We start from the raw sequence: 14,016 nt of genomic DNA on the forward strand, positions 1-14,016 counted from the left end.
TTTTCAAATTAATTTTAAGATAGAATGTAAGCATCATTTAATAAAGGTATTGTGGTAAAATAACTATATTATTAATTATTATTTTTAATGAGTGTGCCAACTCAAAATAGGCTGGGAAAAACGTCCATTTAATTTCCAATTATTAATAACTGACTACTACTACCTATTAATACGATAGTCGTATTCTCTTGCCAAAATCATTTCTATATTTAACGCATTTATATATTCAATAATAAGTAGTAGTATCGGTGATGAATACATATCTTTTCCAGGATCCGACTACTCCAAGATCGATAGTCTAACATTAATTCGATTGCTTTGAACAAGTACTGCTGCATAACTTCTTTGTGATATGTTGTAGATCATTAGTTTTGCAAAATTTAATGTATTATATCATATAAACTAGGGAAGTTTCTTATAAAGGTATCAGCAGTTCCTACTACCTGACTAGAACTTAGAGGTTGACTTGAGATGTTAGCAATAGCCAGAAAGAGAGCAACAGAAACCAAACCAAATCAAAACAAGATAGCTAATATTGTCCAATATATTGGAATCTTAACAGACGATGGGCAAGCATCATTTCTACAGCACCATCAAGCGCACATCACCTGTGATTTTTTCCCAATGCTTCTTTTCCAAAAACTATTTTGAGTTCATGAAAATTAGAAGTTCTACATATATCTCAAATATCCCATAATACCACATTAAAACTAAAGTAAGCATATGAAGTTCGGAGAGCCATCTTCAACAAGTTAACCGGCTTCTCTTCTTAAATTTCCAATATTGACTACAGCAAGTCCTCAACAAGATCACTGCCTCAAACTTTCCACAATGTAAGAAGCATACAGGTCCCTGTGATCACAACCATGGAGGCGGAACTTTTTAGTTAGGCTTTCTGGAAATACAAAGAATATAAACAATCCCATCAAATGGAGAACACAAGAGCACTGACATGGAATACTTGATGGCATCAACAGCAGCTTCAGCAGGAAGAAAGTCCTCAACAGCAACTGACTTGTTCTCATTCTTTTTATCTGTTGATAGAGAGTCAAGGATGTATAGGAGAACAGTAGAACCTAGCAAAAGTTGACAAAAGCTATGATTTGCAGACATTGGTTTACTCAAATATATTCTTGACATGCATAAGAACTGGCAATGGACACCCATTGGGGAAATATGTGAAGCCAGAATCTCCATACACATCCAGCAGCCTCAGAAACCTATCAGGATGAACATGGAGTATTTCCTTCTTTATTTAATACACCGCCAAATGTCATATCAGAGGATACAGTCTTCAAAAAAGCGCCGGATTTCAGCAAGACGATGAGGAGGAAGCTCCTTGATGTCTGTGTAGTGGCGAAACTCGGGATCATCTGCACACACTGCTATTATCTTATCATCTTTCTCACCCTGTAACAGAACATTAACATCAATCCATAATTCCATGTTTTGCTTAAGGACTAGCATTACATTACAGATGTTGTAATGCACTCACATAAAAGGGATATATAACTATGGTGCCACAATGTCGCACCCAACCAAGTTATTTGGTCTGTGCCTATTAAAATTTTTCTCCGGATTCATTGTTCCCTCTCGTAGTTTTTGTATCAACTTTGATGATGAGAAATTATCAACCCCATCAAAGTTGACGGGGAAAAACTGATCAATGATATTCTTATCAAGTATTATAGGGCACTCAAGGTTAAAAATAGGTCTTTGATAAAACTTAAGGAAACAAAAAGAACTATTTCAAAAAATTATAAGCAAATGGTGTTTTCTCCAGCAATTTTCACCATGTCCTAAAGTACAGTTGGCAGAAAGTTTACTCTATTGAAAAACCTTACCTGATCAATCATAGGCATCAATCCAATTGCACGAGCACGAAGAAAGGTACTAGGTAACACAGGTTCCTATACAACACATGGATGGATGTAAGAGTACCCAAGAGAGAGCTTACATTGAGACAGCTAATGCAAGATTGGGCCTAAGGAAGATGTGTGTGTGTACGTGCATGTATATTGTGTGTAAACGGAGCAAACCTGCATCAGCACTAGGACATCCATTGGATCACTGTCTTCACAAAGGGTTCTTGGGATGAAACCATAGTTGTGTGGATAAACAACTGATGAGTACAGTATGCGGTCAACCTTTTAGACACAAGTTCAGCAATTGACTTGAATAATTATCATAACAGTGAAAACTCTCAATGAATTCAGAAAAGTTGTAGAATTGAAATAAAGATCACTGGTCAAGATAGCACCTTTATAAGGCCACTTGCTTTGTCAAGCTCATACTTCACTTTGCTGCCTTTGGGTATTTCAACCACCTGTCACATAAGTTGTAAGATTTTAGTTTGGGTGAAGCTTAACGCCATCGGTGTAGTACTTGGGACAATCGCCAAGTAGATAATAACAGCTATCACAATGATATAATGGGTGTCCAAGCCCCTGAGATAAAAGGTAGGATGATATCATTTGAATTCTTTTCATGTACAAGACAACTACCAACTTCTCTTATATTTTTCCAGTAGAGAGCGGCAGCTAATTTAAAGATCACAAATGACTAGATATACAAGAAGATAGATCAGTACCCATATATACCTTGCTACATTCAATAAGTGCTATCACTTAATAAAGGATCTTTTGGAAAGTGCGAAAACTTCATATGCACTAACTCAGTGAAACGTTGACAAGAACAGCCAGATAAGAAGATTCTGGTCGTTGAAGTAACTTAAGTATCATATCAATAATAATTGGAAAAGAATAACTGGCATAAACACTCACACAGTTGAAGATTGCGGGTGCACCTGGCCCTGCATGTGCAGAACATCAAGCATAAGTTCCAGAAGATACCAATGCAATGTATAACAAGACCATGAACCCAGATACCGAAATGGATACACATGATATACTGATGCTGATTAATTTTTACTTCTTTTCATTTTTCTTGTTACAAGTCAAATTGAATAGCTATTGTTACCGATCTCTAAGTCATGCCACGGATGAGCAGCAACAGATTTCCGTGACATGGAGGAGAGAATTCTTTCATTGAGCGCAACACGAGTGGTTCCTGAGTTTCTTCCGAGCCCTTTTCCACTATTTTCAGCCATAGAAAACTTAACAACAAAAAGGAAAGCCAACAATTTAACAAATATCTAGTTGGTCATAACAATTCAATGTAATAATAGTAACAAATATGATCAGACAATCAGGACATAAATTTCGGACCCATGGTTGCTAGCAATACAATTGACATGAACAAATTAACTTTTCATTAGCAGAGAAGTGTGTATTCTTTTCTCCTATCAGATTACACCTATGATAATGAAATCACAACCGACCTTAAATTTATGGAATTACTAAGTGAATTCAATGCCACTTTGCTTGAATGTATAGTTATAACCCCCAAAAAAGACAAGCAGAGAAGAAGAAGCAATTGATAGATGGAGTGTAGATTGAAAAGGGTGGTAAGACCATCCATCTGTGATACAAAAGGATTTAAGAAAACCAAACTTGTAAAACCATCAAACTAGAGCTGAAAATTGGAAAAGATGGTCCGGTTCAAGTGAAAAGAACGCTAACCATCCGAGGTACAAACAGAAAGCCAAAGTAAAGGCCACTTGCAAAATTAACCCAGCAAGAAAAACTCAAAATAACCTCACAAACATACAACAACAACAACAACACCCACACCTTACCCCTAAAGTTAGGGTAGAGAAGCTGTTTCCGCTATACGCAACTCAAAACTCAAAAATACATCAAATAAAAAAAAACAACTACTACATACGAATCGTAACCCAGTAGTAATCTCGCAAGACCAAACAAAAAGGCAACATATAAAAGCTAAAAAGTTAAATACATTCGCAGATTAAAGCAATCAAATTATAAATCCATCTACTGGTCGACCCAGAAACAAAAAATAAATTAAAAAAAAAGAAGAAGAAGATCAACACTGAAATCTAATTGTACCCACGAATCAAACAAATTTACGAGCATACAAAAGCAACATATAATACATAAATATGTTTCTCTACCTACAACTACGAATTAAAACAATCAAAAAAATGAATAACTTACAGAAAGAGAATGGGTGAAGGAGAAGTACAAGCTTCTGGATTGTACTAGACTATGCTCAGTTGCTCACAGCTACTATTTTCTTCTTTTGTTAGCGGCAATATATAAAACTTCTGTGGTATGTTTGCGTCATTTTCACTTTTAAGCAAAAGTTTCCACCTTTCACTCTTAGAGTCAACATGAGTCGTTAGATCGTCAATTTGATTACATCCAACAGTTGATATGGCGTCGACCGATTTATTCTTTATTTTATTTTCCTTCTCGGGAAATGGATTTTCTAGTTGTAGTAAAAAGCAAAGGAACAGTTTCATAGGAAAAGGAACACAAACAGGACCAATCAGGGAATGCCACGCAATTTCTATATTTATGTAACGCTTGTGTCATCCAATGCTTACTAATGAAAAATTAAAAACAATCTTCCAAAATATTCTTGGCTTAAGAAATGGAAAAGTGTAGTGAAGCAAATTTTTATAGTATAATATTTTAGTGACATAATATATGACCCTACACTTAATACTAAATTATAATTTTAATTTTAAATTTTAATAGTGCACAAATATAACCTTTAACAATTTAAAACTATACAAATATAACCTTCGATCCTACGTGGCAAAACGCGTGTTCAACACACAAAACTGGGCGCGTTTAACTTAAAATATAAAGGCATAATACATAAATATGACCTTAAATTTGACACCAAATTATAACTTTGGCCTTAAATTTTGATAGTGCACAAATATGACCTTTAACTATTTAAAACTGCACAAATATAACCTTTAAATGACTTTTTACTATTATTTTTTTATTATTTTTGGCTCAAAGATAAAAAAAAGCATCTAATTTCTTTTGTCATTAAGGAAAAAAAGCAATAGTGAAGATTTATTAATTAGGTGGGTCAGCTTTATATACAAAAATCATGCGGGTATGTATATATATATTATAAAGTAGAGGGCGAATATTTAAGTTATATAATATATCTAAATATAATTTATTTAAATATTAAATTAAATATGAAACTATACTAATAATAAAAAAATTATAGTTTTAATAAAACGTTATTAAATTAACGTTATTAAGGATAGTAGTAGTAGTAGTATATTAAATTAACGTTATCAAATAAAAGTTATTAAAATATTATTAAATTAACGTAGGACGGGCCTACGTGGTTGTCAAGGGGTTCACCCGAACCCCCTCAGTAAAAAAATTATGTTGTATATATAAGATAGAATTAATGTTGAACCACATGAAACAAGACACTTAGATAGCCCAGTGGTGTTAATTGCTCTTCTTGAGCACAAAAAAGCTAGGTATTACTGCTATAGATATAAATAAATAAATTACAATAATAATAATGCTAGTGCCTGTTCTTTTTTAATAAATTTAAAAAAAGTTAGGTATTGCTGCTATAGATATAAATAAATAAATTACAATAATAATAATAATAATAATATGCGCGGGTTCGATCCCTACTAGTGACTGTTCTTTTTTTTTTTAATAAAAAAAAAGTTAGGTGTTGCTGCTATAGAAATAAATAAATAAATAAATAAATAAATAAATAATAATAATAATAAATTTTAAAAAAGTTAGGTGTTACTGCTATAGATATAAATAAATAAATTACAATAATAATAATAATAATAATAATAAAAATGACGTTTTAACACAAAAAAAAAATTTGACAGTGCACAAATATGACTTTTAACTATTCAAAACTGCACAAATATGACCTATTTCCAAGTCAGCCCTTTTAACGACGTGACATCGTGTGATTGGATTACCTTTCCACGTAGGCGAGAGTGAAACTCACGCATGGGGTTGCAAAATCAAAGGTCATATTTGTTCAGGCGTTGCATAGTTAAAGGTTTTATTTGTGCACTATCAAAGTTTAAGGTGAAAGTTATAATTTGGTGTGACTGTATTTATGTATTATCTCTATTTTAGTTTTGGAAGGAAATAAGTTCTAAATGCATCATCATTTTCCATCTTATTGTACTTTATTCCAGACTATAAAAATCCAGTACAATTTTCTAGCTCAATCTAAATCTTTTTATCAACTTAAATAAATATGGTCATTAATTAAAGCCTTTCCTTTTTGTTAGAATCAAATAAAATCTTCTTACCACATAGATACTTACTTAAATAAAGAATGAATATATAACAACTAATTTTCTTTTCTCAACACAAAGTGAATCGAAAAGCCCAATCAAACCCGACATCTGTTTGGTTTGATTGCAGGTATTAAGATATAAGGAAAAATCCTCGAAATTGACATGTAAAATTTATTTTTACTTTTAAGAGATACTCTAAGCATATTTGTGATCCTTGCACATTGTGATATTTATTAATACTTTGATTTCTTTGTTCTTTAATTTTCACAACTCAAGATTTATTAAGCAATATTGATTTGTCAACAATTCAAGTTGTTGGGTGATTTGACCTATTCTTCATTTAGATAACGCAGGCATAGTACAATTCTAGAAATGAAAACGATGAATAATTTTTTTTGTTGGCATAATACATCAATGTGTTCTTTAACTTTGACATCAACCGTCAATTATATCTTTTAACTTTGAATGTGTACAAAAAGACACCCGAATTTGTATAAAACTTAAAAAGTAGATGTGTGGCAATTCGTGTGAGATTGCCATGTAGATGGTACATAGGATGCGTGTTGAATTTTATACAAGGCTAAATGTTTATTTACAAAACCAAAGTCAGGAGGACGTAGAGGTAAGCTGCGGTCAAGTTAAAGAGCCTCATGTATTATGCCAATGAACACAGCTTTACAACTCGACCATCAATTTATGATTGATTTTGACATGTAATAAATTCCAAATATTACATAAAGGGCCAGATGCATACAAGTCTTGCATCAACACATAGACACAGGATCCAAGAATGGGTGTGCTATCTTGTTATGAATGCAGTGTTTGATAAAAGGGGAAGACTTATAGCACCAAAATTTGAGCCTTCTCTCAATCAGACTAGAGCGCGTCCAACTGTGTAGCCATGAATTATAAAAGCTGCTGATGGTTGCTCAAACTTTTCCTGTGTATGCTCATAAATTTGGCCAGAAATTCTGCAGTCATACATATAATTAATTCAATCAACAATCCAGGTCAAGAGAACTGATGATACTTAGAAATCACTAAGTTCTTTTCCTTTTTCTAGACAAACACGATCAAGCAAGAGCATAGCGTGTTTACCTTCTAATTTTAACAAAGCAGACGTTCCAAGAGGAAGCCTTTTCTCCTGCAGATCGTCTTGTTGTTACTCGATGAACTTTTCTCAAATAAGTATATTAATATAGAAGGATAAAACTTACATAATAAGCATGCCAATAATAGATTTCCCTTCTTATACCAGCATCAACCCTCTTAAGGAATTCTTCAACCAGCTTCTGCATTGCATTGAACATAATCTATTAACCATGTCATCTTCCTTAGATATTACTACCTCTTTAACCATCCTCATTGAAGTTCATACACTTTACCAGGAGAATAAGTTTCGGATGCACAAACTCCACCAAAAGCTTTTGAAACTTCCCTCGAACTGAAAATAACCTGATTAAATCATACACATGTAACTGTTAAGTTGAGATTTATTCAGAAGAATAAATTTGCTATTTCGAATTACATTACTTTGTTTGGTTGGGATCAGCTAGAATTTCTGCTGCAAGTTCTGTTACTACTTCTTCCCATCCTATTGAAATTGGTTGGTCTTCAGCAAAGGGATAGCTGTATAAAGTTTGGATCAGTAATCCATAAACTAGCAAGGGAATAATCTGTAAGTATAGTAGTACTACTTGTGCGCTTTGCAGGCTTCAAGAGCCATAATTGCTCTCCTCAAATTATGCTTTGATTTGGCGGCTATCTTAGCAGCAAAGTCCATTGGTAGTTCAAAATCTTCCTTTCTTGCTATCTGAATAAGAACTTCCATGGTCTAAGAAATGCAAAAGATAGAAATTAGAAGGAAATTCTTGTGTCCGGCTGAAGATAGGATGACCAAAATGACATGTCGCATTTATAGTTAATGTTAATGCAGATTATATTAGAATGTACTATTTTACACTTACTTCATGAGTTACAGGAGCTGCAACTTCAACAACTTTGCTGCGGCTTTTCACCGAGTCAAGTATAGTTACATCATCTTCACAGCAGAGAATGAGTTTGCAAGCATCTGAATAGCAGTCCATTATCCATTTTATTAAGTGCTGCATGTTTTCCGCAGCTTTGTCCACATTATAAAGAACTATTACTGTAAGCAGCAAAGTATTTCTTAATTAGGTCAGGATTGAAGTCATAGAATGTTAAAATAGTTTTTGCTTTGATAGACGTGATCACCTTTGTAATCAGCCTTATTATTTACTCTGCTGATTTCAGGGGTCAGTGCATACTCTGAAGTTATTTGCTTAACTAAAGCTATTATGGCATATCTAGCATTAGGCTCCAACTGAACGTTGAGCTCGATATGGTGAGGACTTGAGCTTACTGGTACAACAATTTGCACTGGCCTTGTTTCCTATCAGCAAATAGGGGAGAAGAAGAGAAATATAACAGTGATACTTGGTACTAGTTATGTAAATAAAATGGCATTCTACAGCATGGAATCAAATTAAACTGCCTTTAACACTGCCAAGTACCAAATAGTGTGTGATAATTAACAATGTGTTGTCTACAAACATCAACCACTATACAGATGAATCTAGATTCAATTGAAAATCACAAGCTTTTAGCCGCATTTTATCCTTTATAACTGCATCAAAAATTGTGCCAAATAGCTTACAATTTGATCGAACTAACGGTGCTTCTGTCCAAGCACACCAAAAGGTATTGTTGTTTGATCGAAAAAATGGATATGAGAAAGTTTAAGCAGACTTAGAGCCCTAACTTCCATGATCAAGAGAGACTTGTATAAATGAATAAATAGAAGAAAAGAAGTCAGACTGAGGTACCTTAATTTGGAAGTATCTCAAATCATGGGATACCTACAAATAAGAAAATAATTAAACCAGAATATTTGTACTGATGAACCATAAGAAGTGTAACATAGCTCTCATCTTCTAAGTCTGGCTTTACTTACGTTGTAGATTGTATCTCCATAGATTTCACGCAAAAGAGCCATCGTGAGCGCTCTCCTCCCAGAACCAGGAGGACCCTTGAATAAGATCTGTGGAAGGATTTCATTTGAAGAAACCTAGAACAACAAAACTTAGCTTGTGATCTAAGCAGAAAAATGTGAAAGCAAAGTGTCCTAGTGAGTGTATGTTGTGTGTATCACCACTTGATTCGTCAGGAAAAGGGGGTTTAGAATTTAGATCATGTTTACCAGGTTTTTAAGTAGTACAGCTTCTTGCTTGTGGCAAGTAAATCCTTCTAGTGAAGCAGGTTGATGCTTATCGGCCCAGAAGGGTCTCAAGCTTTGAACTACAGATGCCTTGGCAATTACTAAAGCTTCATCAACCGGATGCCCTCTTTCTGGAGAGTCTCCTCTTGAGGTACTGCAAGTTCCCTTCTTGATACAAGAAAACCATGCTTCTGACTGCTTCTTTTTCCTGTTCGCGATGAAATTTCTCATACTTTTGGTTGTCCTTCCACTAGCATCACTCATATTACTGCTCTGCCTACTTGTGAAAGTACTCGTGCTTTTAGTTGTTTGAGTCATAGTATTACTAGATAAATTCCTTCTTCCACTCTGATTGAAAGTAGCAGGTGTTTTCACAGATTCAACATTTATATCAATCAGTACCTGAGGCTTTTTATCGAATTTACTTTCAGTAATCTTCTGCATGTTCAAGGCTCCATAGTCCCGAGAAAAGAAAATGTCACCAGGTGAAATGGTTTCTGTGCTTTCAAACATACGATTAGCACCAGTAGTGCTTCCAGAAATCTTTGCGTGGGCGATCATTTCATTAAGTTCACCTCCTGTAGGTCCATGCTTATTAGGAATTTCCTTTTCTTTCCGCGACAAGCTCCTAATTGGCAATTGGGAAGGCGTCTTATTATTTGCCATCCTTCGCTCCTTGGAAGCATCAAACTTGTGTTGTCTTTCGGGTCTAGGAGCAGAAGCGTACCTGCGATTATAATTTGATTTCTCCCCTAGTCTATTCTGAGAATTATTATTACCTTGTGATTGATTTTGCTTCCTATTTGACTCAGCAAAAAACCCGTCATGATCCTTGCCCGCATATTCATATGGAGACATATGTCTATGGTTCTCAGATTTTTGAAAAGGACTAACATTTCTACGAGAATGTAAATGATCAGGCCTGCGTGAAAACGTGCTAACACTTCTAGGAAAAGCCTTTGCAGGAGAATGAACTTCAGCATCATTGATATCTCTACGAAGCTTATAATGAGACTTAGTAGTTCTCCTTCGTGCAGCACTTGGAACATTAGTCCTCCAGCTTAAATTAAAAGAACCATTGTCCTTTGCTTTCTCCAATGTTACAGTTGGCTCTTCCAGTTCAGATTCTTCAAGATCTATTTCTTTTTCATTCTTTAGATTTGCTTCCCGGTGTGGACTCTTCTCCAATGTCCAGTCTGTCTCCGTATCTGATGGCTCATAACCACTTCTTCTTTGCCTCATGGTCGACTGGAGTTTCAGTTGTAAAGCTCTGGTAGACGTGGAACCTCCCTCCATTTTAGCAGATATTTTTCTCTGTGAGCTATGATTCGAACAGTAGAAAAATTTGCTGGTCTAAAAGGAAATAATAATCATAGGTGGGAAGTAGCATCCAACATATTCTGTGAAGACAGCAACAACATACACAGAGTGGTAACAAGAATTGTATCAATTAGAATTTTTTGCGTGTGTGAAAGCACAAGAAAAGAAAAACTATGGTGTCCGAGATGTAATTAAATAAAACAGAATATGATCTTTATTACAGCTAAACAAATTTAAATTAAGTGGTCACATAGTTTTTAACATGGTGTTGAGTTAGACAAATAAATGTGTTCTCCGCAACCTTAAGATGCTCACCTTAATTCACATTGAGTGGAACGGGAATATTCTGAAGTGGGTGAAAAAGTGGTGAAGACAACTACGCCCAGACATGGGCCATTGGACAAATGGCACAGAATATACAGTAAAATATGAAAGAGCGATGAACACAAAGCAGAAACATTGGTGAAAACGATGAGCTGATGCAGAATTAAGGACCAGCTAATATAGCAGAAGAGTAAGCTTCTGACATTGTGCTCAGCATCTGTTTATTACAAGGATGTTCTGAAACTTCTAAGCGCATTGCCGAGGACAACAAGTCATTAATTTTGTGGCCTCTGCATGGAACAAAACGGATTCCCTAATCCCTATCCTGGTCTCACTTTGTTTCTAAGAAAAAAAAGAAAAATAAATTTGTCTTTTATTCTGAACAGATATCAACTTCTAATTTCCACATTCAACTGTTCTCGAAGTTCATAAAGATTCTTGAATCCTTCTAGTTGGTAAGTATGATCAATGTCAACTTCTATTGCCACGGCTAGGACAGAATTGCTGAATCCGATAGGCAATTGGTTAGATGTACCTGGAAGAAGTAATCATTTCAGTAAGCATTTAGTGTAACCCTACACCAGAACAGTTCTTGATTATTATGTGCAACTCATTGATTTTTGAGTTTTGATCTCGCTTCTCCTTTTCTTTTTGTTTGAAGGAGGAAGATGGAAAATAATAAATAGAAGGAATTTTTCTGTTAACAGAATTGTTGCTACTGGTTCTTCGATTATGACCCCATGTGTAGCTGCTGAATCTTCTCAAGGTCAGTTCATCACCCATTTGTACTTTTGAGTTACTTCAGCCTTTAGTGTGTTTGTCTACTGCCATTATGGAAAATTTCTGTTTTTTTTCTTTTTGAAAGGGCTTGCTTGCTTACTTAACAAACATTGATAAATACAGGCTTGCAGCGATTACCATTTAAACCAGAGGGATACAACTATTGGACCTGGCGAGGCTACATAATGCATTATGTGGAGCAAGGCGAAGGGTTTCCAGTTGTTCTGATTCACGGATTTGCTTCTTCTTCTTTTCATTGGAGGTAATTTACCTTTGCATTTGTATGACACTGAGTTTACTTACAATATTTAGTGGGCTTATTCACATCAAATCTTAGGTATAACTTACCAGAACTGGCTAAAAGATACAAGGTTTATGCTCTCGATTTGCTCGGATTTGGCTGGAGTGAAAAGGCAAAAATAGACTATGATGCCTTGATTTGGAGAGATCAGGTTGTTGACTTCTTAAAGGAGGTCGTTAAACAGTCCGCTGTTTTAGTTGGGAACAGGTGACTTCATTCATTTGTCAACTTGTCATTGCAATGAATCTACAAAATGCATAGCAGCTTTAATTGGTACTTGGTAGAGCTTCAGTAAAATATAAGTACTATGTAATTGAATTATATTATGATGACTCTTGTACTATTTAACAGTCTTGGAGGATTTACTGCCTTGTTAGCAGCAGCACCACAGCCAGAAACAAATTTATAAAATCAATCTTCTGGTAAAAAAAAAAAAAAAATGTAAATCAAAAACCAATCTTTCAAGCAAGTAAAAAGGACCACCCGGTGCACTAAACTCCCGCTATGTGCGGGGTTTGGATCAAAAGGGTCTATTGTAAGCAGATTATGTTTCCATAGCTTGAACTTGAATTTAGGCTGTTATTTTAACAACAACAACAACAACAAACCCAGTGTATTCCCACCTAGTGGGGTCTGGGGGGTAAGATGTACGCAGTCCATACCTCTACCTCTGATGAAGTAGAAAGGCTGTTTCCGATAGACCCCCGGCTCAAGGCACGAGATACCACACAAACACATAGTAAAGCACAGAAGCAGATTATATAACATAAATACGGCACCCATAAGTAATATAAAATAGAGGAAAGCAGAGGAAAGCACACAAATTCGTAATAAAACATGGAACACGGAACACGGAATCATAACAGGAATAAAACCCTCACCAAGTAATTCCCTACACTAGCGACCCAAACTGGCCCTAATCCTCTGCCGTAATTCGCGCCCTCCAGACCTTCCTATCTAGGGTCATGTCCTCGGTGAGCTGTAACTGTTCCATGTCCCGCCTAATCACCTCACCCCAGTACTTCTTCGGCCTACCCCTACCCCGCCTAAAACCATCCAACGCTAGCCTCTCACACCTACGGACCGGGGCATCCATGCCCCTCCTCTTCACGTGTCCGAACCATCTCAATCGTGCTTCCCGCATCTTGCACTCCACTGAAGTCACACCAACCTTCTCCCGGATAGTCTCATTCCGAACTCTATCCCCTCTAGTCAGTCCACACATCCAGCGCAACATCCGCATTTCTGCCACCTTCATTTTTTGGATGTGGGAGTTCTTAACTGGCCAACACTCCGCTCCATACAACAAGGCCGGACGGACTACCACCCTGTAGAATTTGCCTTTAAGCTTAGGCGGCACCTTCTTATCACACAGCACCCCCGACGCGAGTTTCCACTTCATTCATCCCGCCCCAATACGGTGCGAGACATCCTCGTCAATCTCACCGTTACTCTGGATAACGGACCCAAGATACTTGAACTTATCCCTCTTACATACCTCCTGTGCTTCCAGCTTCACTATTACCTCATTCTCCCGCCTCACGTCATTAAACTTGCATTCCACATACTCTGTCTTGCTTCTGCTCACCCTGAACCCTTTAGACTCAAGAGTTTGCCTCCACACCTCTAATTTGTCATTCACACCCCCTCGAGTCTCATCTATCAGCACTACATCGTCTGCAAAAAGCATACACCCCGGCACCTCCCCTTGAATGTGCCGCGTCAACACATCCATCACCAACGCAAACAAAAAGGGACTAAGAGTAGATCCCTGATGCAGTCTTGTCAGGACAGTGAAATGCTCTGAATCTCCTCCCGCCGTCCTCAACTGGGTTTTCGCTCCATCATACATATCCTTAATTACTCTGGTAT

The 14,016-nt window shown here is 36.1% G+C and overlaps 3 protein-coding genes across 3 annotated transcripts; 1 reads left to right on the forward strand and 2 right to left on the reverse strand.

Moving 5' to 3' along the window:
• Positions 1–513: 513 nt before the first annotated feature.
• LOC107858300 (soluble inorganic pyrophosphatase) lies at positions 514–4,352 on the reverse strand. The gene is made up of 9 exons (XM_016702975.2): positions 4,077–4,352; positions 2,980–3,115; positions 2,784–2,812; positions 2,261–2,326; positions 2,040–2,147; positions 1,845–1,910; positions 1,290–1,410; positions 953–1,034; positions 514–852 (listed from the first exon to the last, which is right to left on the reverse strand). The coding sequence occupies exons 2-9, from the start codon at positions 3,107–3,109 to the stop codon at positions 810–812; spliced, it is 645 nt and encodes a 214-aa protein (XP_016558461.2). The 5' UTR covers positions 3,110–3,115; positions 4,077–4,352; the 3' UTR covers positions 514–809.
• A 2,392-nt stretch (positions 4,353–6,744) lies between these two features.
• On the reverse strand, positions 6,745–10,939 carry LOC107860028. Its single transcript, XM_016705221.2, has 11 exons — positions 9,402–10,939; positions 9,156–9,269; positions 9,028–9,060; positions 8,417–8,594; positions 8,149–8,330; positions 7,879–8,015; positions 7,715–7,810; positions 7,567–7,636; positions 7,399–7,473; positions 7,280–7,325; positions 6,745–7,152 (listed from the first exon to the last, which is right to left on the reverse strand). Exons 1-11 carry the CDS (start codon positions 10,713–10,715, stop codon positions 7,088–7,090), a joined length of 2,310 nt encoding a protein of 769 aa, XP_016560707.2. The 5' UTR covers positions 10,716–10,939; the 3' UTR covers positions 6,745–7,087.
• A 592-nt stretch (positions 10,940–11,531) lies between these two features.
• LOC107858299 (2-hydroxymuconate semialdehyde hydrolase-like) lies at positions 11,532–12,553 on the forward strand. Its single transcript, XM_016702974.2, has 5 exons — positions 11,532–11,607; positions 11,725–11,829; positions 11,967–12,105; positions 12,181–12,351; positions 12,496–12,553. The coding sequence occupies exons 1-5, from the start codon at positions 11,532–11,534 to the stop codon at positions 12,551–12,553; spliced, it is 549 nt and encodes a 182-aa protein (XP_016558460.2).
• The last annotated feature ends 1,463 nt before the right edge of the window (positions 12,554–14,016 follow it).

This window comes from Capsicum annuum, chromosome 2 (assembly GCF_002878395.1).
Source record: "Capsicum annuum cultivar UCD-10X-F1 chromosome 2, UCD10Xv1.1, whole genome shotgun sequence".
Taxonomy (NCBI): domain Eukaryota; kingdom Viridiplantae; phylum Streptophyta; class Magnoliopsida; order Solanales; family Solanaceae; genus Capsicum; species Capsicum annuum.